The sequence below is a fragment of the Pristis pectinata genome, chromosome 8, assembly GCF_009764475.1.
Source record: "Pristis pectinata isolate sPriPec2 chromosome 8, sPriPec2.1.pri, whole genome shotgun sequence".
Lineage (NCBI taxonomy): Eukaryota > Metazoa > Chordata > Chondrichthyes > Rhinopristiformes > Pristidae > Pristis > Pristis pectinata.
The window spans coordinates 81438025-81463174 of NC_067412.1; the positions used below are offsets into that span (position 1 = coordinate 81438025).

Genomic DNA, 25150 nt, shown 5'->3' on the forward strand with positions numbered 1-25150 from the left:
ACAAATACACTGCAACACTGGGGTATGATGCAAGCATAACTTTCACAAATAATGATTGCAATAATGGAACACTCAAGCAGCAGTAACAATTCTTAAACCTTGTAAAAGAGAAAACTGTATGCAATAAATTCTATGTAACCAAAATGGATTTGCCATCTCATTACTATAAGCTTTGCTTAAGACAGTATAACATTTATTTAGGGAAAAATATAGGGAAAATATTGTGTCAAATATTTGAAGTTGGAAATTAAATTTCAAGTCTATCAATATTTGGAACTTTTTTTAAAAATGAAAATTCTTGCCTTTGAATATTAGTTCATATTTGTATTTGCAATGAAATTAGAATAGACAAATGGAACAATCAAATAAATATTTTAATTTTTCTGTTCTCTCAAAGGAATGCTAGCAGTTATCTACTCCAAAAACATTAATGGCTACCAACATCTAAAAGATTGCACAAACTGAGGCACAGTAACAGAGAGCTTGGCCTAAGAACTGGGTACACATTGAGTGCACATCTTTGAGTTACTGCTGCACAGAGCAAACCCTACCCTCTTAAATTGAGTCCCAGCTTCATCATTATCTGTCTAAACCAACATCCCAAACTCAGAAACCATTAAAGAGGCCAACAAGGGAACTACTCACTTACAGTTGGATGGTTATGCTTGCACCTGCAGACTTCTTTATCCAAGTCTGCCACTTTTTTTTCTTCCATGTTCCTTCAGTCTTGGTGAAGAAAGGTTGCTGAACTGTTGAGATACCGTTTAATACTTTGCAGTTTTCTAATTCATCATCCCCTTTCTAAAGCAACAAATTAAGAAAGTGGCTCATCACCACTTACTCAAGAGCATTCAGGGGATGGGCAATAAATGGTTCACTTGTCAGTGATGGTCAAAACCCAAAAGGTGATTGTTTGTAAAATCTAGTATGGAATTACATTCACTGTGCCACAATTTTTAAAATATTTGTGTTACAAGAGATTGGTAAAAAAAAATGAAAGAATTTGACACTTGGTAATGAACTTTAATTATTTTTTCCCTCCTGCAATTTTCCTTTTTCCTCCTTAACAGTTATTACCTTATTAGTTTTTGTGACACTATTTTGAGATCAACTAGTTTACTGCTCAGAGGTCAGCAAGTGAACACTAACCAGGAAACTACAATCACATGGCATATTTGCATGCTGCTTCTGTTGAACGAAATATTAGAGAACAGGAACTGAGCCATTGCCAGAGTTAGAAACAGGTTTTGTCACAAGCAGCAAAATTGCTCAAATGAGGAAACAAATAAAAGGTAGATTTGCTACTTTAGCACCCTTTCTTCTCTGGGGAGAATTCTTATAAGCAAAATAGTGCAGGAAATGTGGAGCATTATTATGAAATAAACATAACAGAATAAAACAAAACCTTAAAACCTGTTTTATCAATTATTTAGTCCTGCAAAATCATGAACTGCAACATCCCCTCTGCAGCTCCGCCCACACCCCTCACTCCACCCATCTAAACCAAGCATACAATCATTGCATATTAAACACTATTCAGAATGCAGTCTATTTTATTGGATCATGAAAATTACAACTTTAGCAACTTTATGTTCCAAGAACAGAAGCACAAACATTTTGTGCTGAGCTTATTAAAGTGTATCAATATCTTAGCTACTTGTATTTACATTTCAACTATATAAGGATGGCTAGAAGTCTCTAATCAACATGGACTGAATTTTCACGAAACACTATTTAAGCTTGCTGCTTTACATTACTTGTCAGGAAGTAAAAGGTGAGGAAAGGCAATCTCTCCTCTTTAATGGACTAAAACAGATGTTTTACTGCATTTCAATAAAATTCAATAACTGACGCGGTATCAAGTAAATCTTCGGAGGAAATTAGTGACTTGAAAATTTCGGAAGTTGCATAGAATTATTCATATTGCAACATCCTTTCACCCTCCTTGTCTTCTATCAATGTTTATAAAATTAGAAACACTGAAATCATTGAAAGAAATAGGGTTAAATGAATATTCAAAGCTAATGCACCAAGATGATGACCTAATAAGTATATTTTATATGACAGTGGCTGAAGTATGAATGAGGGCACATATCAACTCAATTCCTATGTATGATTAATTTCAATAATTCCAATATTATCAAAAAAAACCTCTGCCCAACAAATAAAAAGCTGAGAGGCAGAAATAAACAGGCTTAAAATGTATTGGGCATTAACTTGGAAACAGATATGGCTTTCTTGCAGGTCCAGGCAAAGTTAATGCCACAACCTGTTCCATATTTAATAATCTCCTTTTCCCTGCCCCTGCCAATGAAACTGAGAGGCTGGACAGATAGGGTGATACCTACTGCATCAGGCCACAACCTGGGAATGGAAAGAGGGAAGATCAGACGTTGGAACAAGGTGGAGGTCAGAGGCCAAAAGACAGATTGAGTAAAGAGCACAAGGAGGATCATAGATCTTGTGAAAGATAGTTTTTTGGGGGGGAAAGGAGGAGGGAAGGCTGTTCACTCAGAGAGGACCATGGGCTTTGATAAAGCAAATAATGCAGCAGGCAACTCAAAAGGCACTTACCTTCTGGATTCAGCAGTCCTCCCCTCCCTTTATCTGTAAGGTTTCCCAAGGCCTAGAAAATTCAGGCATTCTGGCTCAAATGTAAAAAAGTGGTTCAATACGAGGCTTGCAGCCCTGTTATATTTAAGTTACCAACCCACCTCCTGGGAGTATGTCAATGTCCGCTCCTCACTTCCCACTGATAAAAAATAAAGTGAGTGGGATGAAACTTTTTTTTAAACAAAGTCAACCACCAAATCTGCTCTTCACGCAAGTTAAAATTTCCCAAGGTTTAAGTATAAACATGCATTTTTTTTATATGATAGCTACAAATATAACTTCAATTTTTGAAATAATCGTGAAGTTGTTACTAGTTTTGATAAAGTAAACTCAGTTCAAGGAATCTGAATGATTAAATCTGGATCTCTTCTGCTTTTTAACTGCAACTGAAGGGAATATAAATATCTATGAAGCTTCCTGATTGAAAACTCAAGATCATAAAATCCCAATGCAAATGCAGAAATATTTGCATCCTGCAGTGTTTAAGTTTTCAATGAAATTGTACAATGACAACCATCTGTTTTTTTTTCGCTGTGGTACATAGTAAGTTATGGAGACCTTTATCAGCTCTACTTGTAATTTCAGTATCAAAGTGCTATTTGAGCTTTGAACCATCCATCTGTATTTTCATCAGAAATAACCAACATAAACTATTTTAGATTCAGTGGCGTTACAGTGCAAATTTGTTCTTAACTTTACACTGATGCAGGTATCATTATGAGACCGAAATCAGTCTTGCAAAATTCTTCTTTCTTCTTCACCACCACACCTAACAGTATTTTTTGAAGAACTTAAAAAAAAACACTATATAGGTGTTCCATGCTGAACATTTCAGATAGGGATAATATTACATATCAACAACATCTTTTTGGGGAAAAAGATAGCAGGAGGCATTCCGGTTAATTTACTTTTTATTGCTTGAACTTAGAAGATTCCTAAGGATGAGAATTCCTCTTTGATGCAAGAACTAATTTTCAAATACTCCAAAGATAGTAATGAATGGTCATATAATCATATTTAAATAGGCAGAACGCTTCATACCATGAAAAAGAGCAATTATGAACTTCACTTTTAGCTTTCTTATGTTTGTTTTTGGTGGGGGCGGGGTGCTTTTGAGCACTTCTAGCCTCTACATAGAAAGAACAGGATCTAAGAACAACATACTAAGTGAACTCATGCGTTCAAAATTATATCCACACCCTTTGGATGTTATTTTTATTATATTTTCGTATATCATCATTCTATCTGTCAATTACTTTTTTGTGTTATATCCCCATTTTCCCTGTTTTTATCTGCTCTTACTTAATGCCAGTCTATTTTGAATGAAGCCTTATCTTTGGAGAAGCTCTGCAAAGGGTATAATACTTCTTGTCAGGTAAACAATTTTATTTCCTTCCAGTGCATTCTGATTTTAAAAGATCAGCGAAGCTGCTTTGCAGTAGTAGGTGGCTAAGAAATGCACGCTGGTTCCTAGAAAGACAAGTAGAAAATCTTCCATGCCAGGATTAGAACACTAAGACACTTAACCAAACAGAAACTGCAATGTAAATTGGTTTGTTATGTTCAAAATGTTGACCTTCTTTCTTCAATCAATTAAACTGTTTCAAGATTTCTGCTAATATTTTATACTTAGTGCCATTTATATAAAGAATTACATCTGTTTTGTATGACCTATTGAACTTGAATTATCAACACTCTTTAGTAATTTGCTCTGCTTATGAGCTATTTCTGGAACAGCAAAGGATTCCAATTTTTTCCGACCGTTTTCCATGTAGGAATTGTTACAGCCACAGCAGATACAATCTAAACAAGCCCTACGATTTGCATAACAAGGGCACCTCTGACCCCTGCAAGTCAAAACACTTGGGGCACATGCTGCACGACCACATTTACACCCAGGTTTCCCTCTTGGCTTTTTATACACAGATTTCACTGAACTAGCATATTCTTGAATTCCTAACCTCTTTACTGTTTTATATTTAGCATTGTAACTTTTAACCATATTTTTCAATCTTTCAGTGACAATACAATGTCTATTATCTGTGGGTTTCTTTAAGTTAGGTGAACTTTTGTCATATTGCAGCATGGATGATGTAGGAATCTGTTCAGTGGATGCTTGAATTATGCTTTCATCCTCATTATCTTCAACATTACAGCTGCCGTCGTTCTGTAACAAGCTTTGTTTGCAAATCTTTCTAGTAAAGACATTAACAGCTTTTTTCCTGTCTTTTACACTGACATTGACAATGTCGTTTGGTTGATTTGAAATGATAGATTTTTGCACCACCTGCACTTGCACCACCTGGAGTGGAGTCAGTTTACTTATTATTTTCATAGCCTTTTCTGTGCAACATAACACACTGGACTCGATTTCATCCTGCACCAGCATCATGCCTTCTTCTAACAAAATATTCAAGTTAACTGGTAAGGTGTTGTTTTCTGAAAAATCCTCCATTATGGCACAACTAGCTATATAGTCACAAAGTTTCTTATAACAAGTGAGAAGAATACGAAGTTGTTCATTTTCCACAAATGTTCCATGGTCTTTGCACCAACTGCAGAAAGGTTTCATTTGCATTTTCTGCCCTGTACATCTTTTACAAACAAAATGCTGGCATACTGACTTTTTTGGACCAACTGGATTTCTCAGGAGGTTACCTATATTGAAGAAACAAAGTTCTCAAATATGGTTACAAGTATTTGTGAAGCAGTTTAAATTTAACTAAAATAAGAAAAGCTATGTATTACAAGAAATCTAGACACAAACATCAAAACCAATCAATCGGTCACTACATTACTTAACTGAGTGTAGTCATGACCTTCACAAGTCTGAACATCACATATAGATCAACAGTGAAAAAAATCATAGTGTTAATTATTTTAATTATCAAAAAAGAGATTATGAGTATACTTGCAGATTATCGATACAATAACAAACATATGTTGTGCATCCGGCTGCAACTCCTTACAGACCATGTTAGGGAACTGGAGCTGGATGACCTTCCAATCATTTGGGAGACTGAGGGGTTGATAGACAGGAGTTACAAGGAAGCAGTCACACCCAAGTTGCAGGAGGCAGATAGCTGGGTAACCGTTAGGCCTGGGAAAGGGAATAGGCAGTCAGTGCAGGGTACCCTTGTGGCCATTCCCCTCAACAACAAGTATATAATTTTAGATAGTGTTTGGGGGGGAGGGGGGATGACCTACCAGGGAAAAGCCACAGTGGTCAGGTCTCAGGCACTGAGTCTGGCTCTTTGGCTTAGAAGGGGGGAGAAGGGGCAAGTGGTAGTGATAGGGGATTCATTGATCAGGGAAGCAGAGATTCTGTGGACAAGAACGAGACTGTCGGATGGTATGTCGCCTCCCAGGTGCCAGGGTCAGAGATGCCTCGGATCGAGTCTACATCATTCTTAAGGGTGAGGGTGAGCAGCCAGGGGTTGTGGTCCACATTGGTGCCAATGACTTAGGCAGGAAAAGTGATGAGATCCTGAAAAGTGAGTTTAGGGAGTTAGGTGCTAAGTTAAAAGACAGGACCTCCAGGGTGGTGATCTCAGGATTGCTACCAATGCAACGTGCTAGTGAAGCAAAAAATAGGAAGATAGTGCAGTTTAATACGTGGCTAAGCAGATAGTGCAGGAGGGAAGGCTTCAGATTTTTAGATCATTGGGCTCTCTTACAGGGCAGGTGGGATCTATACAAACGGGATGGTTTGCACCTGAACTGGAGAGGGACCAATATCCTTGCAGGCAGGTTTGCTAGTGCTGCTCGGTGGGGGGGGGGGGGGGGAGGTGGCGGGGGAGTTTAGATTAAGTTGCAGGGGGATGAGAACCAGAAACCAGAGTGGAACTGAGGAATAAAAAAGGGATGATCATGTTAATGGGACTATATTATAGACCTCCAAATAGTCAGCGGGATTTAGAGGAGCAAATTTGTAGAAAGACAGCAGACAGTTGTAGGAAATATAAAGTTGTGATAGTAGGTGATTTTAACTTTCCACATATTGACTGGGATTCCCATGCTGTAAAAGGGCTGGATGGGATAGAGTTTGTTAAATGCGTTCAGGAAAGTTTCCTTAATCAATATGTAGAGGTCCCATCTAGAGAGAGCACGATACTGGATCTCCTAGGGAATGAGACAGGGCAGGTGATAGAAGTGAGTGTAGGGGAACACTTTGGCTCTAGTGATCATAATTCCATTAGTTTCAAGATAATTATGGAGAAGGATAAGACTGGTCCTAGGGTTAAGATTCTAAACTGGAGGAAGGCCAATTTTGAGGGCATCAGAAGGGATCTGGCAGGCGTGCATTGGGATAGGTTGTTTTCCAGCAAAGAGATGCTTGGTAAGTGGGAGGCCTTCAAAAGTGAAATACTGAGAGTACAGAATCTGTATGTTCCTGTTAGAATAAAAGGCAAGGCTAACAGGTTTAGGGAATCTTGGTTATCGAGGGATATTAAGGCCCTGGTAGAGAAATAGGAAGCACATATCAGGTATAGGCAGTTAGGATCAAATGAGGTGCTTGAGGAGTATAAGAAATACAAGAGAACACTTAAGAGAGAAATCAGGAGGGCTAAAAGAGGACATGAGGTTACTCTGGCAGACAAGGTGAAAGAGAATCCCAAGGGTTTCTATAGCTATATTAAGAGCAAAAGGATAGTAAGGGACAAAATTGGTCCTCTTGAAGATCAGCATGGTCATTTATGCGTGGAACCAAAAGAGATGGGGGAGATCTCAAATGAATTTTTTGCATCTGTATTTACCTGAGAGACAGACACAGAATCTATAAAACTGAGGAAAAAGAGTAGTGAGGATATGGACAGTATCCGGATTACGGAAGAGGAGGTCCTTGCTGTCTTGAGGTGAATTAGGGTGAATAAATCCCCAGGGCCTGACGAGGTGTCCCCTTGGACCTTGTAGGAGGCTAGTGCAGAAATTGTAGGGGCCCTGGCAGAGGTATTTAAAACGTCCTTAGCCACGGGTGAGGAGCCGGAGGACTGGAGGATAGCAAATGTTGTTCCATTGTTTAAGAAAGGCTCTAGGAATAAACTGGGAAATTATAGGCCGGTGAGCCTGACGTCAGTCGTGGGTAAATTACTTGAAGGTATTCTAAAGGACAGGATATATAAGTATTTGGATAGACAGGGCCTGATTAGGGATAGACAACATGGCTTTGTGCGTGGCAGGTTATGTCTAACCAATCTTATAGAGTTTTTCAAGGAGGTTACCAGGAAGGTCGATCAAGGGAAGGCGATGGATGTTGTCTGCGTGGACCTTAGCAAGGCCTTTGACAAAGTCCCGCATGGGAGGCTTATCCAGGCTGCTTGCTTGGCATTCAGGATGAATATTCAATTGGATTCAATGTTGGCTTAGCAGAAGAAGCCAGAGAGTGGTAGGATATGGTTGTGATAGTGGTAGTAGATGGTTGTCTCTCTGGTTGCAGGCCTGCGACTAGTGGTGTGCCGCAGGGATTGGTGCTGGGCCCGTTGTTGTTTATCATCTATATTAATGATTTAGATGATAATGTGGTAAACTAGACCAGCAAATTTGTGGATGACACCAAGAATGGGGGCATAGTGGACAGTGAGGAAGGCTGTCAAAGCTTGCAAAGTGATCTGGATCAGCTAGGAAAATGAGCTGAAAAACGGCAGATGCAATTTAATGCAGACAAGTGTGAGGTGATGCATTTTAGGAGGACAATCCAGGGTAAGACTTACAAAGGGCACTGAGGTGTGCAATAGAACAAAGGGACCTAGGAATACAGATCCATAATTCCTTGAAAGTAGCGTCACAGGTAGATAGGGTCGTACAGAGAGTTTTTGGCACATTGGCCTTCATAAATCAGCATATTGAGTACAGGAGTTGGCATGTTATGTTGAAGTTGTATAAGACGTTGGTGAGGCCAAACTTAGCGTATTGTGTACAGTTCTGGTCACCTACCTACAGGAAAGATACCAATAAACTTGAAAGAGTGCAGAGAAAATTTACACGGATGTTGCCGAGACTTGACGACTTGAGTTACAGAGTAAGATTGAATAGGTTAGGACTTTATTCCCTGGAGCGCAGGAGAATGAGGGGAGATCTTATCGAGGTATAGGGTGAATGCATGCAGGTATTTTCCCCTCAGGTTGGGTGAGACTAGAACTAGAGGTCACAGGCTTAGGGTGAAAGGTGAAATACTTAAGGGGAATCTGAGGGGGAACTACTTCACTCAGAAGATGGTGCAAGTGTAGAATGAGCTGCCAGCGGAAGTGGTGGATGTGGGTTCAATTATAACATTTAAGAGAAGTTTGCGTAGATGCATGGATGAGAGAGGTATGGAGGGATATGGTCTGGGTGGAGGTAGATGGGACTTGGCAGAAAACCATGCCAGCATGTACTAGATGAGCCGAAAGGCCTGTTTCTGTGCTGCAGTGTCTATGACTCTGTAAGTCAACATGCATTCAGAGGAGGAAGGTCCTGTCTGACTAACTCTGACTAAGACACAACCTGGTGGACAGTTTTAACCATTTGATATGGTATACCTTAATTTCAAAATAGCTTTTGATTGAGTTCTACACAAATGTCCATTAAACTCAAAGGTGTGGGGGATTTTATAAAACACCTGAATTACAAAGTAAATAAATGGGAAGCAGTTGTAGAACATCACAGAGGAAGAGATGGCAGGTTGAATGCTGTCAACTGACAAAGACAAGGATTTTAACTTAGAATCATGCAGCACAGAAGCTCACTCTTCTGCCCAACACTTTTGTGATGACCATCATGCAACCATCTACACTAATCCATTTTATACTTTTTCCCTTCTTGCATCCTCATCAACTCCCTCCATTCCCCTTCTCCTGCCACCCACCTACACTAATGAAAATTTACAGTAGACAATTAACCTACCAACCAACATATCATTGGCATATGCCAAGAACTGGAGCAGACAGGGGAAACCCAGGTGATTAATGTAAGCTCTACATAGATGGCACCCAAGATCAGGGTCGAATCTGGGTCTCTGTAGCTGAAGCAGCAGCATCAACCGCTTCGTCACTGTGATATGAATTAGTGATATGCTGCATGTTCTGCATTTTATTTTGAAACACACTGCTCAGCATCACAGTGAAACCCAGCTTGGGACAAAAGTTTAGTCAACATCTTGGTAATTTCCAGAGAAATATTGTTCAATAGAGAATATAGATTGGCACAGTGGCACAGCAACTACTGCTGTTACCTCAAAGCTCCAGGAACCCGAGTTTGATCCTGGCCTCAGGCATCAGAAAGATGTACTGACTGGTTAATTAGTTACTGTTAACTACCCCTTGGTGGTGGGTTAAATGCAAAAAGAACCACAGGGGAATAGATGGGCCCGAGTGAGATAAAATAAGTTGTATGGGTACAGGGGATTAAGGAAAAGGGGAGTGGAACTAATGACATTACTCTCCTGGGAGATGGCAAGGACTAGACGGATCGAGTGGCTGCCTTCACTGACAGTATAAAATATAATTGGTATTCTTTAGTGGTGTTTTCATGCTGCTTTTTAAAAATATTAGCAAGGAATGTAAAAATAAGTAATGAACAATGAATTGGCTTCCTCATCTAGAATGTAGAACATAGAAAAACTACAGCACAATTCAGGCCCTTCAGCCCACAAAGTTGTGCCGAACATGTCCCTACCCTAGAAATTACTAGGCTTACCCATAGCCCTCTACTTTTCTCAGCTCCATGTACCTATCCAACAGTCTCTTAAAAGACCCTATTGTATCCGCCTCCACCACCGTTGCCGGCAGCCCATTCCATGCACTCACCACTCTCTGAATAAAAAACTTACCCCTGACATCTCCTCTATACCTACTCCCCAGCACCTTAAACCTATGTCCTCTTGTGGCCACCATTTCAGCCCTGGGGAAAAGCCTCTGACTATCTACCCGATCAATACCTCTCATCATCTTATATACCTCTATCAGGTCCCCCCTCATCCTCCATGGCTCCAAGGAAAAAAGGCCTGCTTTCATAAGGCATGCTCCGCATTCCAGGCAGCATCCTTGTAAGTCTCCTCTGCACCCTTTCTATGGCTTCCACATCCTTCCTGTAGTGAGGTTGTTACGGACTCAGTGAAAGTCCCTTTAAGATAGAGAGTGTGTGTATGTGTGTGTGGGGCGTGCTTACGTCAATAGAAGATAAAGGACGTAATGACGTTGTTGAAGAAGTTAGAAGGAGAGAGAGAGAGAAGGGAGAGAGACACCAGCCTGCTTGTTTTCTCTATCGATGGATGAGAAACAAAAACTGTGTTTGCCACTGAAACCCATGTATGGAAGTTGGAAGTAATCCGGTGGAGTTCACTTTGTTGCTGACCTGTAGAAGGAAACAGGTATTTGTGTGTGGACGACCACGATTCGGATGCTTTTCGGGGTGAGGAAGTCACTACCGAGTAAAGACTGAAGTGTCGTTTGGGTTCCATCGTGGAACATTTGGATTTCATATGTACTCTCTCTATGTTTCTCTACGTCTACGTCTTATCTTCAGACAACGGTGGTTGTTGAAGAAGCCCTTGCTCATGTTTCACCATATGGCTTGCGGAACTGAACTTTAAGAACCATTCCGGAACTGGGAGTTTTGGACTTTGCCACACCCACACACACACGAAGAGTTTAGTTTTGGGGTTAACGTTCGAGGTTTAACATTTTTGAATTCTAACATACTAACATTTTTACTTTTATTTTACGTATTATCATAAGTAGTGATTAATAAAATAGTTTTTAACACTAAATCATGCTCAGTGTGTTTCTTTTGTTGCTGGTTCGTGACAAAATTGGGGGCTCGTCCGGGATAGTTCCCAAGGTTAACGAGATTCGTCTGGGATCCAATCCAAAGATTAACCAGTGTCATCTGGGATCGTTCCCCAGATTGACGAGATTTGTTCGAGATTCAATCCAAAGATTTTTGAGGGAGGTCTGATAAATTCTTTTTAATTGGCTTGTGTGTGTGGAAACCAGCAACAATGGATACATTTTTGAAAAAACCCTCTCCTGGAGGATTGCAGGGGATGAGGAAGCCTGATTTGGTGAAAATTGCTGCAGAGTTACATCTTGAGGCAGTAACGCGATTTATGAGAAAGGCAGATATTCAGAGACTGATAGCTGGCCATTATGTGGAAAAGAAGGTGTTTGAGGAGGAAGTGTTAAAACAGTTTCCTGGCAGTGAAATAGCAATTTCTGAGGCACAGGTGCAGATAGCAAAGATGGAGTTAGAACAAACACGACTGAAGTTCAAGTTGGGACAAAAGAAATTAGAGGCTGAATGAGAGCAAACCCAGTTAAAGATAGAGGCTGAACGAGAGCTAACTCGGATGAAGATAGAGGCTGATCTAGCAATGAAGCAGATGGAATTGAAGAGGATGGAGCTGGATAGTGAGGAGAAGGAGAAACAGAGGCAGCATGATTTACAAATGATGCAAAAGAGTGTGGAATCTGATTCTGATGATGGTTTTTCAGCCAGCAGGGAGGTTCGATTAGTCCCTCCGTTTGAAGAAGATCAGGTTGATCAGTATTTCCAACATTTTGAAAAGGTTGCTGTGAGTTCAAACTGGCCAAGGAAAGGATGGGCTCTTATGGTACAGAGTGTGATTAAAGGTAAAGCTCAAAAAGCTTATTCTGCTTTGTCTGCTGAGGATGCAGCTGATTATACCAAGGTAAAACAAGCTATATTGAAGGCCTATGAATTGGTACCTGAAGCTTACAGACAAAAATTTAGAAACTTGAGGAAATCTGCAGATCAGACTTATATGGAATTTGCCAATGGAAAGGGAATATGTTTTGAACGATGGTGCCTGGCTAAAAATGTAGATGGGGATTATGATAAATTGACAGAATTGATACTGGTGGAAGACTTTAAAAGATGTGTTCCAGCTGAATTAACAACATATTTAAATGAAAAGGCAGTGGAAACTTTACAAGAAACTGCTAGGTTGGCAGATGATTATGCTTTAACCCATAAATCCAAATGGGGACAACCTAAAACCTTTCAAAAGAGTTACAAAGACAATCCAGGTAAACCGGAGATTAAATTGGGAGGTAATCAAAAAGGAAAAGATGAAAAGAAGCCAGTGCTGGAGAAACCCATTGAGCGTACTTGTTATTACTGTAGGAAACCTGGCCACGTGATATCTAATTGTGCCCTTTTGAAGAAAAAGAAGGAAGCTGGGCCCAATGCTTGCTTTCAGGCAATTAAAAATCAAAAAGGTTTAGGAGATGCTGTTAAAGATCAGTCCTTGCAAGAGGTAAAGGCTGAAAAGTTGGAGGAGGTGAGAAAAGAATTCCGTTCGTATGTATCAGAGGGTTTTGTTTCACTGAATGATGGGTCACCCCAGGTGCCAGTGAAAATTCTTAGAGTTACTGGGGCTAGTCAATCTCTCTTGCTGGACAGTGTTTTAAATTTTGGTGAAGAAAGTGACACTGGTGAGGTAAATCTAGTGCGAGGCGTTACAGGTGACACCATGTCTGTCCCTTTACACAGGGTGATTTTAAAGTCAAAGTTCGTAGAAGGACCAGTCGAGATAGGGATAAGACCTAGGTTGCCAGTGGAAGGAGTTTCTTTGTTATTGGGAAATGACCTTGCAGCTGGAGAAATTGTTCCTGTGGTACGGTTAACAACCAAACCAAGGATTGATGAGTCTGAGAATGATCCAGATGTTTACCCATCATGTGCGGTGACTCGAGCTAGAGCTAAAGAATTAGCCAAGACAGACAGTCCGGTGCAGTCTGATGTAGTTCCTTGTGACAGTCCTAAACAGGAAGAAAATTATGATGCCTTATCTGAGACTTTTCTGTCTTCACTGGAGGATCAACATCCTTATAGTGAGCCTGAATTTAAAGATTTGTCTTTGTCGAGGAAGGATTTTATGGTGGAACAGACAAAGGACCCTGAGTTGACAGAATTGAAAGAAAAAGCTCTCTCATGTGAGGAGATTGAAAAAGTGCCAACTGGATACTATGTCAAAAATGGAGTGTTAATGAGGAAATGGAGACCTCCTCATGTTCCTGTTACTGAGGAATGGGAAGTTATTCATCAGGTTGTTGTTCCAAAAGTTTATAGGGATGAGATTTTAAACCTGGCCCATAGTATGCCTTTGGGTGGTCATTTTGGTGTGAATAAAACTGTAGGGAAGATCTTGAAACAATTCTATTGGCCTGGTTTGAGAAAAGATGTGGTGATGTTTTGTCGAACCTGCCACACATGTCAGATGGTAGGTAAACCAAATCAAAAACCCCCTGTGGCTCCTTTGAAGCCAATTCCTGCTTTTGGTGAACCCTTTTCGAAGGTGATTGTGGACTGTGTTGGCCCCTTACCAAAGTCTAAGACTGGAAATCAGTATTTGTTAACCATCATGTGTGCCACTTCTAGATTTCCAGAGGCAATACCCCTTAGAAATATTAAGGCCAAGACGGTGTCAAAGGCTCTTGTAAAATTTTTTACCTTGTTTGATTTGCCAAAAGAAATCCAATCTGATCAAGGTAGTAATTTTATGTCAAAAATTTTTCAACAAATAGTCTATGAGCTGGGAGCAAAGCAGATTGTATCATCTGCATATCACCCAGAATCTCAAGGAGCTCTGGAGAGATTTCATTCTACTCTCAAAAATATGCTGAAGACTTATTGCTTTGAAAACACCAAGGATTGGGACGAAGGTATCCATTTACTTTTGTTTGCCGTTAGAGAATCAATCCAGGAGTCAATAGGATTTAGTCCGTTTGAGCTTGTGTTTGGACATAAGGTGAGAGGACCTTTGGAGTTGTTGAGAGAGCAATGGGTTAATGAGGAAGTTCACTTGAGTCTGTTGGACTATGTCCAAAAATTTAAAACTCGGTTGGAGAGAGTCTGCCAGCTAGCGAGAGAGAATTTGAAAACAAGCCAGATAAGAATGAAGACATATTTTGATAGACGTGCTCGGCCTAGGACATTTGCAGTGGGGCAAAAGGTGTTGGTATTTTTCCCTAGCCAAAATAATCCATTGCAATCTCGTTTTTCTGGACCCTATGCTATTGAATCTCGAGTGACTGATTTAATATATATAATCAAAACACCAGATAGACGCAAGAAAACACAACTCTGTCATGTAAACATGCTAAAACCTTATTATGAGAGGGATTCAGATGTGGCCTTGGTGGATGGTGTAAAGGTTGTTTCTAGAATGCCTGATGTTGATGTTGAGGAAGGCCAATTTAGACCAAATATTGTTCCATCAAAACTAAAAAACCAAAATATCCTGGAGAACCTTGAAACGAAGTTGGACCATTTACAAGTTTCACAAAAACAACAGATGAGAGAATTAATTTTAAAATTTAAAAATTTGTTCCCAGATGTTCCAAACAGAACATCGATAATTACCCATGATGTTGATGTTGGGGATGCAAAACCAATCAAACAACACCCATATCGAATGAATGTGGAAAAAAGTAAACTTGTTGATCAGGAAATAAAATACATGTTGGAAAATGATATTATTAGACATTCTACTTCAAATTGGAGTTCGCCCTGTGTTATTGTACCTAAACCTGATGGAACTGTTAGATTTTGCACAGATTACAGGAAAGTGAATGCTGTAACAAAGTCAGATGCTTACCCTATTCCTAGGGTGGATGATTGCATAGACAGAGTGGGAAAGGCAAAATTTCTTACAAAGATTGACCTATTAAAAGGGTACTGGTGTGTTCCATTAACAGATAGAGGAAGGGAGATTTCAGCCTTTGTAACCCCTTCTGGATTGTATGAATACAATGTTTTGCCATTTGGAATGAAAAATGCTCCGGCAACATTTCAAAGAATGATTAATTCAGCGATTCATGGGTTAAAACATACAGATGCCTACATTGACGACTTAGTGACTGGGAATGATACATGGGAGGATCACATCTCTGCGTTAGAAAGGTTGTTTGAAAGACTTTCCAAGGCTAACCTTACAGTTAACTTGGCTAAAAGTGAATTTGGCCATGCCACTGTGATGTATCTTGGTTATGTTGTAGGTCAAGGCAAGCAAGCTCCTGTTCAGGCAAAAGTTCAAGCAATATCTGAGTTCTCTATTCCCACAGGTACGAGGACTGTTAGAAGATTTTTGGGAATGGTTGGATATCATCGAAAATTTTGTAAAAACTTTGCTGATATTGCTCTTCCCCTAACTAATCTTCTGAAGAAGGGAGTAAAGTTTGTTTGGACAGATTCTTGTCAAGAAGCATTTGAGAAGCTGAAAGCCATTTTATGCTACCATCCTGTGCTCAAAACACCTGACTTTGAAAAGCCATTTTCATTAGCAGTAGATGCCAGTGATGAAGCTGCAGGAGCTGTGTTGTTGCAGAAGGGTGACCTTGATGATATTGACCATCCTGTAGCTTACTTTTCAAAGAAATTTAATGAGCATCAAAAGAATTATTCCACCATAGAGAAAGAATTACTGTCGCTTGTTTTAGCCTTGCAACATTTCAGTGTATATGTTTGCACCGCTCAGAAACAAGAACAGAAGGCTGTTAAACTGGAGTTTAATTTTGCAAGAGTTTGATCTCATGATAACTCAGATTAAAGGCAAAGATAATGTGATTGCTGATTGTCTTTCTCGATGTTAAATGGGAAACATGTATCTGTACTAATCTAATAGTCTGTAGTTGTGTAGCATGATAATTATTAACATTACTAACTGTATGCGCGGTTAAATTTTTCTTGGGAAAAATTTTTTTTAGGTGGGAGGTGTTACGGTCTCAGTGAAAGTCCCTTTAAGATAGAGAGTGTGTGTATGTGTGTGTGGGGCGTGCTTATGTCAATAGAAGATAAAGGACGTAATGACGTTGTTGAAGAAGTTAGAAGGAGAGAGAGAGAGAAGGGAGAGAGACACCAGCCTGCTTGTTTTCTCTATCGATGGATGAGAAACAATAACTGTGTTTGCCACTGAAACCCATGTATGGAAGTTGGAAGTAATCCGGTGGAGTTCACTTTGTTGCTGACCTGTAGAAGGAAACAGGTATTTGTGTGTGGACGACCACAATTCGGATGCTTTTCGGGGTGAGGAAGTCACTACCGAGTAAAGACTGAAGTGTCGTTTGGGTTCCATCGTGGAACATTTGGATTTCATATGTACTCTCTCTATGTTTCTCTACGTCTACGTCTTATCTTCAGACAACGGTGGTTGTTGAAGAAGCCCTTGCTCATGTTTCACCATATGGCTTGCGGAACTGAACTTTAAGAACCATTCCGGAACTGGGAGTTTTGGACTTTGCCACACCCACACACACACGAAGAGTTTAGTTTTGGGGTTAACGTTCGAGGTTTAACATTTTTGAATTCTAACATACTAACATTTTTACTTTTATTTTACGTATTATCATAAGTAGTGATTAATAAAATAGTTTTTAACACTAAATCATGCTCAGTGTGTTTCTTTTGTTGCTGGTTCGTGACAAAATGACCAGAACTGAGCACAGTACTCCAAGTGGGGTCTGACCAGGGACCTATATAGCTGCAACAATACCTCACGGCTCCTAAATTCAATTCCGCGATCGATGAAGGACAATACACCATATGCCTTCTTAATCACAGAGTCAACCTGCGCAGCCGCTTTGAGCGTCCTATGGACACGGACCCCAAGATCCCTCTGATCCTCCACACTGCCAAGAGTCCTACCATTATATTCTGCCATCATATTTGACCTACCAAAATGAACCATTTCACACTTATCTGGGTTGAACCGCATCTGCCACTTCTCAGCCCAACTTTGCATCCTATCTATGTCCCCCTGTAACCTCTGACAGCCCTCCAAACTAGCCACAACACCCCCAACCTTTGTGTCATCCGCAAACTTACTAACCCACCCCTCCACTTCCTCATCCAGGTCATTTATAAGAATCACAGAGAGCAAGGGTCCCAGTACAGATCCCTGAGGTACACCACTGGTCACCTACCTCCACTCAGAATACGACCCTTCAACAACCACTCTTTGCCTTCTGTGGGCCAGACAGTTCTGGATCCACACTGCAATGTCCCCTTGGATCCCATGCCTCCTTACTTTCTCAATTAGCCTTGCATGGGGTACCTTATCAACCGCCTTGCTGAAATCCATACATACTATATCTACTGCTCTCCCTTCATCGATGTGTTTAGTCACATCCTCAAAAAATTTAATCAGGCTTGTAAGGCATGACCTGCCCTTGACAAATCCATGCTGACTATTCCTAATCATATTATACCTCTCCAAATGTTCATAAATCCTGCCTCTCAGGATCTTCTCCATTAGCTTACCAACCACTGAGGTAAGATTCACCAGTCTATAATTCCCTGGGCTATCCCTACTCCCTTTCTTGAATAAGGGAACAACATCCGCAACCCTCCAATCTTCCGGAACCTCTCCCGTCTCCATCGACGATGCAAAGATCATCGTCAGAGGCTCCGCAATCTCTTCCCTCGCCTCCCACAGCAGCCTAGGGTACACCTCATCCGGTCCCGGCGACTTATCCAACTTGATGCTTTCCAAAAGTTTCAGCACCTCCTCTTTCCTAATATCTACATGCTCAAGCTTTTCAGCCCGCTGCAAGTCCCCACTACAATCCCCCAGATCTTTTTCCGTAGTGAATACTGACGTAAGTATTCATTAAGTACCTCCGCTATTTCTTCTGGATCCATACACACTTTCCCACCGCGGCACTTGATTGGCCCTATTCTTTCGCATCTTATCCTCTTGCTCTTCACATACTTGTAGAATGCCTTGGGGTTTTCCTTAATCCTGCCCGCCAAGGCCTTCTCATGGCCCCTTCTGGCTCTCCTAATCTCCTTCTTAAGCTCCTTCCTATTAACCTTATACTCTTCCAGATCTCTAACATTACCTAGCTCTCTGTACCTTTTGTAAGCTTTTCTTTTCCTTTTGACTAGATTTATTATAGCCTTTGTACACGACGGTTCCTGTATCCTCTCGTGACTCCCCGGTCTCATTGGAACATGCCTATGCAGAACTCCACACAAATATCCCCTGAATATTTGCCACATTTCTTCCATACTTTTCCCTGAGAACATCTGTTCCCAATTTAATCTTCCAATTTTCTGCCTGAGAGCCTCATAATTCCCTTTACTCCAAGTAAATGCCTTTCTAGTCTGTCTGTTCCTATCTCTCTCCAGTGCTAACATAAAGGAGATAGAATTATGATCACTTTCACCAAAATGTTCACCCACTGAGAGATCTGACATCTGACCAGGTTCATTTCCCAATACCAAATCAAGCACAGCCTCTCCTCTTGTAGGCCTATCTACATATTGTGTCAAGAACCCTTCCTGAACACACTTAACAAACACCACCCCATCTAAACCCCTCACTGTCTGGAGATGCCAATCGATGTTTGGCAAATTAAAATCCCCCATCACAACAACGCTGTTATTCTCACACCTTTCTAGGACCTGCTTCCCTATGTGCTCCTCAATATCCTTGTTACTACTGGGCGGCCTATAAAAAACACCAAGTTAATGACCCCTTCCTGTTCCTAATCTCCACCCACAGAGACTCCGTAGACAATCCCTCCATGACGTCCACCTTTTCCACAGCCATGACACTATCTCTGATCAACAGTGCCACTCCCCCACCTCTTTCGCCTCCCTCCCTGTCCTTTCTGAAACATCTAAAACCCGGCACTTGAAGCAACCATTCCAGTCCCTGAGCCATCCAAGTCTCCGTAATGGCCACCACAACATAGCTCCAAGTATTGATCCAAGCTCTAAGCTCATCTGCCTTGTTCACAATACTCCTTGCGTTAAAATAGACACACCTCAAACCTGTCTGAGCACGTCCCTTCTCTATCACCTGCCTATCGTACCTACTACTAGCTTTCTCTGTTTGAGAGCCAAACACCTCTTCCCCAGTCTCTCCAGTTCGGATCCCACCCCCCAACAATTCTAGTTTAAACTCTCCCCAGTAGCCTTAGCAAACCTCCCCGCCAGGATATTGGTCCCCCTGGGATTCAAGTGCAACCCGTCCTCTTTGAACAGGTCATACCTGCCCCAAAAGAGGCTCCAATGATCCAGAAATCTGAATCCCTGCTCCTTACTCCAATCCCTCAGCCACACATTTAACCTCCTCCTCATTCTGTTCCTATACCCACTGTCACTTAGCACAGGCAGTAATCCGGAAGTTACTACCTTTGAGGTCCTGCTTCTCAACTTCCTTCCTAATTCTCTATAGTCTTTTTTCAGGACCTCATTCCTTTCCCTACCTATGTCGTTGATACCAATATGTAGCATGACCTCTGGCTGTTCTCCCTCCCCTTTCAGGATATCTTGAACGCGATCTGAAATATCCTGGACCCTGGCACCTGGGAGGCAAACTACCTTCCGAGCTTCTTTCCTGCGTCCACAGAATCGCTTGTCTGCCCACCTAACTACAGAGTCCCCTATCACTAGTGCCCTCCCCTCTCCTTCCCTACCCTTCTGAGCCACAGGGCCAGACTCTGTGCCAGAGACACTGCCACTGTTGCTTCCCCCAGGTAAGCTGTCTCCCCCAACAGTACTCAAGCAGGAGTACTTATTGTCAAGGGGTACAGCCACAGGGGTACTCTCTGGTACCTGACTCTTCCCCTTCCCCCTCCTGACTGTGACCCACTTGCCTGACTCCCGTGGTCCTGGTATGACCACCTGCCTATAACTTCTATCACCTCCTCATTCTCCCTGACCAGACAAAGGTCATCGAGCTGCATCTCCAGTTCCTTAACACGGTCCCTCAGGAGCTGCAGCTCGACACACCGGGTGCAGATGTAGCCTTCCCAGAGGCAGAGAGACTCCGGGAACTCCCACATCTGACACCGAGTACAGGAAACCGCACTCATACCCCTTCCTTAACTCAAGTCACCTACCTTTCCTAGTCCATTTACGCTGAAGCCCCTTAATATGTGAAATGCATTGATCTGTGAAATGCAAATCCTTCAAGTAAGTCTAATATTTATCTTAAATAAACACTGGGCTGGGCCTGTGCTTCATTTTTGTAGCCGAATGGTTCTCACCAAGCTCAAGACCTGATCACCACGGCTATCCTGTGAGGCAGGGCAGGCCTATAGTAGCGATTAAAATTCAGACAGAGCAAATTGAGGATCTGGACATTGACCATCCTGATGTCCTTCTGAAAGCTCATGCTTGACAGTTTAAGGGTGAGTCAAGAGACAGAATAAGAGTTCAGACACATTCACATCTGTCTTCCAGTGCACAATGTACTGCCAGAACACAATGACATATGCACCAGTCAGCCAGTAGTTCTCTGCAGATAGTAACAATATGGATCATTTTCAACACCTTGGTGGAACTACATATTCCAAAATTATGAAGGGGAAGTTGATGTCAATATTCATATCAGGATTCAATTGTTAATTACAAAAGCTGCTGTACAGGATCATTTGTAGCAAAATTTTGGTTGTGATGTTGAAACAGGTCACAAACAAAATTGTATAAGGTTACAATTAAACTATTATGTTCAGTTACTGTGCAAGAGACCATAAAAATTATGAATTAATGGAGATGTATACTACCATTACCAAAGCAGGAAGTATTTGATTCACCAATCAAATTAGTCTTTGGGGATGTTGTTTCTGGGTTTTATCTGTTTTACCAGGCTAAGTACTTACATCTTAGTACGTGATTATGTATACTGTCCCTGTACAGGCAAATGGGCCTTTAATTTAAGAGATCATTAGAAAGTAAGAAAGAAAATGCTGGAAGTACTCAGCAACTCATGCAGCGTCTGTCAAGAAAGAAACTGAACTTTTTTTTAATCACACAGGGAAAAAACATGCTTTAATTTGAATGAGGGGAGGGTTAGATAGAACAAATGGAATGGTGACAGTGCTGTGAGCAACTGAAGAAAACTTGTTGTGGCAGTGCTAGCTAAAGAGATGATAAAGACTAGTTAATTGCAGATGACCTATCTGGAAGAAATGTAACTAGGAGACGAATGAAGAGTAGAGAGCGAGAAGAAAAAGAAAAAAAATCAAACATAACCAAATCACTGCTGATACTGGAAACCTAAAATTAAAAAAAAATGCTCAAAATACTCAGCAGGCAGGTACCACATGCGAAGAGAGAAATGGAATTAACATTCCAGGTTGATGACTTTTCAACAGAGCAAGCCAGGTTGATGCAAAGCAGAAAGGCTAGTTATCTGAAATTGTTGAACCCAGTGGCAAGTCCTGAAGGCTGTAATATGACCAGTCATCAGAAACATATTGTTTGGAACAAATGCATTCCTCCAGTGAAACAATGATTAGCCAACACAGATTATGTGTCGAAGCTCTCGGATGATGCCAGTGCTGCCAGGCTGCAAATACCTGGCCCATTGGCTGTAACTGTGGGATTAATATCATTTTTAACAATACCAAGACTGCTTTGTGACAAAACTGACAAATAATTTTTCTTTTTGGAAGTAGTGGTGATGGAGGACGGAAAGGGGTGGTTTGAAGTATGTCAGATTTGAAACGCACCCTGAGATCTTATTCTGCAATTTTATTACTTCAAGGTTTCTTCACATTCTTTGTTGGTTACCTGCAGGCAGTGGTCTAGGATTTGTGGCTCTATCCCATTGGTTTCCATTGGAAATGTCTGCAGAGTTTTATCCACAATAGTCATCTCTTTCCCTTACATACTGAACATTGAGGGTTCGCAAACTATTTTTGACACATCCAAAATGTGTTTGGGGCCAAATAAAAAAATAGGGGCTGTTACTGTTTTCATAACTCATCCATGTACAGATCTCACAAGAATGATTCTAAAGTTGAAAGGACTACAATAACTTTAGCCTGTATTATGTTCTGAATTTAAAACTCCAGTGTAAAATCATCACCTTCCCTGAGATTAGCACTTTCAGTTCTGATTCAGAATTCTGTGGGTCGTCACAATCTGAGACTTGAGAACATTATTAAGGCTGACAAGTCTGCAATTTTAAGAGCGACATGTTGTCAAATGTGAGGAAAGTTGTCAGTGGTGCAGCTATTAGAGTCACTGCTGCAGTGCCTGGGTTCAATAGTGGCCTCGGGTGCTGTCTGTGTGGAGTTTGCACATTCTCCCAGTGACCACGTGTTCCCTTTGGGTGCTCTGGTTTCCTCCTGAAGCCCAAATAAATGTGGGCTGGTAGGTTAATTGGTCCCTGTAAATTGCTCCTAGTGTATAAGTAAGTGGTAGAATTTGTGGGGAGTTGTGGTGAGAATAAAAACAGTATTAATATAGGATCATTGCAAATGGGTGGTTGATAGTTGGCACAGACTCAGTGGGCCAAAAAGCCTGTTTATATCCTGTATCTCTCAATGAAAGTTCTTCAATAATTTCTTTCTATGGGCCAATTGTTAACATAAAACATCACACTTTATCCTATGTTAATGTAACACTTCACTATACATAAGATATATGGCACAGAAACATGCCATTGGGTGCAACCAGCTCATGCTAAATGCTTCACTTAAGTGTCCTCTTTTCCTTCCTCATCTATTAGTATGCATGGTAGTGTAGCGGTTAGCGTAACGCTATTACAGCACCAGTGACCTGGGTTCAATTCTGGCCGCTGTCTGTAAGGAATTTGTACATTCTGCCCGTGTTTGCGTGGGTCTCCTCCGGGTGCTCCAGTTTCCTCCCATTCTAAAGACGTACGGGTCAGGAAGTTGCGGGCATGCTATGTTGGCGTCGGAAGCATGGCGACACTTGCGGGCTGCCCCCAGAACACTCTATGCAAAAGATGCATTTCACTGTGTGTTTCGATGTACATGTGACTAATAAAGATATCTTATCTTATTCCCGTCTCCCTCATTTGTTTGTCTACTTTCCCTGAAAATATATCTACAATATCCATTTTAACCACTCCCTGTGGTTAAATTAGCAAATTCCATATTCTCACCATTCTTTGGTAAAGTTTCTTCTGAGCTTTCTGTGGATTTCTCTATTACGAGATCAGCTTTTTATCTTAGACCTTCAATGTATCAAGCCTGCTGTTTATTAGGCCAGCTGCTAATCATAGAACAGTGACTGAGAGGTCAGTTATCCCTAAGCCACCAGTTATTTTAGTCCAATTGTTTGTATTAAGTGTGGTAGTTTACCATTAATCCAACTGTTTATTAGTGGATCAGCAATTTATCATTAGTCCAGCTATTTATTAATCCAACTGTTCTTCAGTGTGCCAGTGGTTTTCTTTTCATCCAGCTCTTTATCATTAGACCTGCTGCTTATCATTGGTTCGGCATTGCATCTTATTTTTTATACTTCCTTAACAAAGAAATTTCAGTTTTAAGTATCCCATTTTAAGTAATCATATCCTGAAATTTTGTCAAGAAAGAGTAGGTGTGAATATGGCAGTTTAGCTGTAACGATGGAGGGGGGAGGGAAGGAAATCTAATGAATATACAACTGGGATATCTCCTCTGCAACACAAGTCTGTAGGTCTGGACAGATCACACATCTATTAACATAATATGACCAGATAAGAGCAAAGAAGAAAATTTTGAAGTTTGGTGAAAGGATAAGGAGAACAGTTAACAGCCGTCAGGGGAAGAACTCACATGCAGTCAAATACCTACAGGAACCCACCCTTTATGTGTGCGAGGAACCAGGTTGCATGAATTTATTGGTTATCTGTAACAGTTTCTGTGTCTGAGTAATAATAAACTTGCATTTGGGCAACGCACTAAACCCTGAACCATAGGCAAACATTTAATTATGTTTAAAGAAAATCCATTATGTTTGGTTATTAGTCTAGTTCTGATCATAAACTGAAGATCATCCTTCTAAAATGTTAACTTTCTCTCTTTGCTGATGCTGCCTAACCAGTTGAGTATTTTCAACAGTTTGTTATTATTTATGCTTATTATAAGAGCTATTTGTCAGTGGGTCAGATGTTTAGTAGTTCAGCTGTTAATCTGAAGTTCTTACAATGGCCTTAGCAACATCAAAACCCATAAAACTACCCAAGAGGATGAAGAGTCCAACTGTTCATAATTTCAACAGCTTGTCATAAGGCCAGGCATTCATCAAGCCTATTGCTCCAATTAATCAGTTTTTTATCATTAGTTCAGCTGCTTATCAGTGGACCGGCAATTCATAATCAGTCACTTATCATGACAACGTTTATCGATAGTCTGGTTGTTCTTCAATAAATTGGATTTTATAATTGGCCCAGCTATTAATCAGTCCAGTTGTTGATCAATGGTCAACTAATAATCAGTCCAGCTGCTGATCGATAATCCAGCTAGTAATCACTCCAGCTGTTGATCAACAGCCAGCTATGAATGTCCAGTTGTTGATCAATGGCCCAGCTGTTGATCAGTTGCCACGTTTTTACGTCCCGCAGTTTATCATGAGGCCAAGTGCCTGTTGGTCCAGCTGTCCATTGGGCCTTCTCATTTCGACGTTCGCTTACCGCACACGGCGCAGGAAAGCCACTGGCGCAGGAAAGGCACCAACCGGCTGAGATCGGCCCGCACCTGCTCGGACTCGGTGCCGCAACCCGACGGCAACAGCATGGCGCAGCGGCAGGCAGCGACGTAGATCTCTGTGGCCATGGCGGGGTTCATGG

The 25150-nt window shown here is 41.1% G+C and overlaps 1 protein-coding gene across 1 annotated transcript; it reads right to left on the bottom strand.

The window, feature by feature from the left end:
• Positions 1 to 4264: 4264 nt before the first annotated feature.
• LOC127573814 (E3 ubiquitin-protein ligase MSL2-like) lies at positions 4265 to 25141 on the bottom strand. Its single transcript, XM_052022321.1, has 2 exons — positions 24995 to 25141; positions 4265 to 5271 (listed from the first exon to the last, which is right to left on the bottom strand). Exons 1-2 carry the CDS (start codon positions 25134 to 25136, stop codon positions 4265 to 4267), a joined length of 1149 nt encoding a protein of 382 aa, XP_051878281.1. The 5' UTR covers positions 25137 to 25141.
• Positions 25142 to 25150: the final 9 nt, after the last annotated feature.

Bases quoted from the DNA above. Each gene is read 5' to 3' on its own strand.
- LOC127573814 (XM_052022321.1), bottom strand. From the start codon at position 25,136: ATGGCCACAGAGATCTACGTCGCTGCCTGCCGCTGCGCCATGCTGTTG. The intron at 5,272-24,994 runs GTAAGCGAACGT...TCTTCAATATAG, and splicing joins GCTTTCCTGCGCCGTGTGCG to GTAACCTCCTGAGAAATCCA.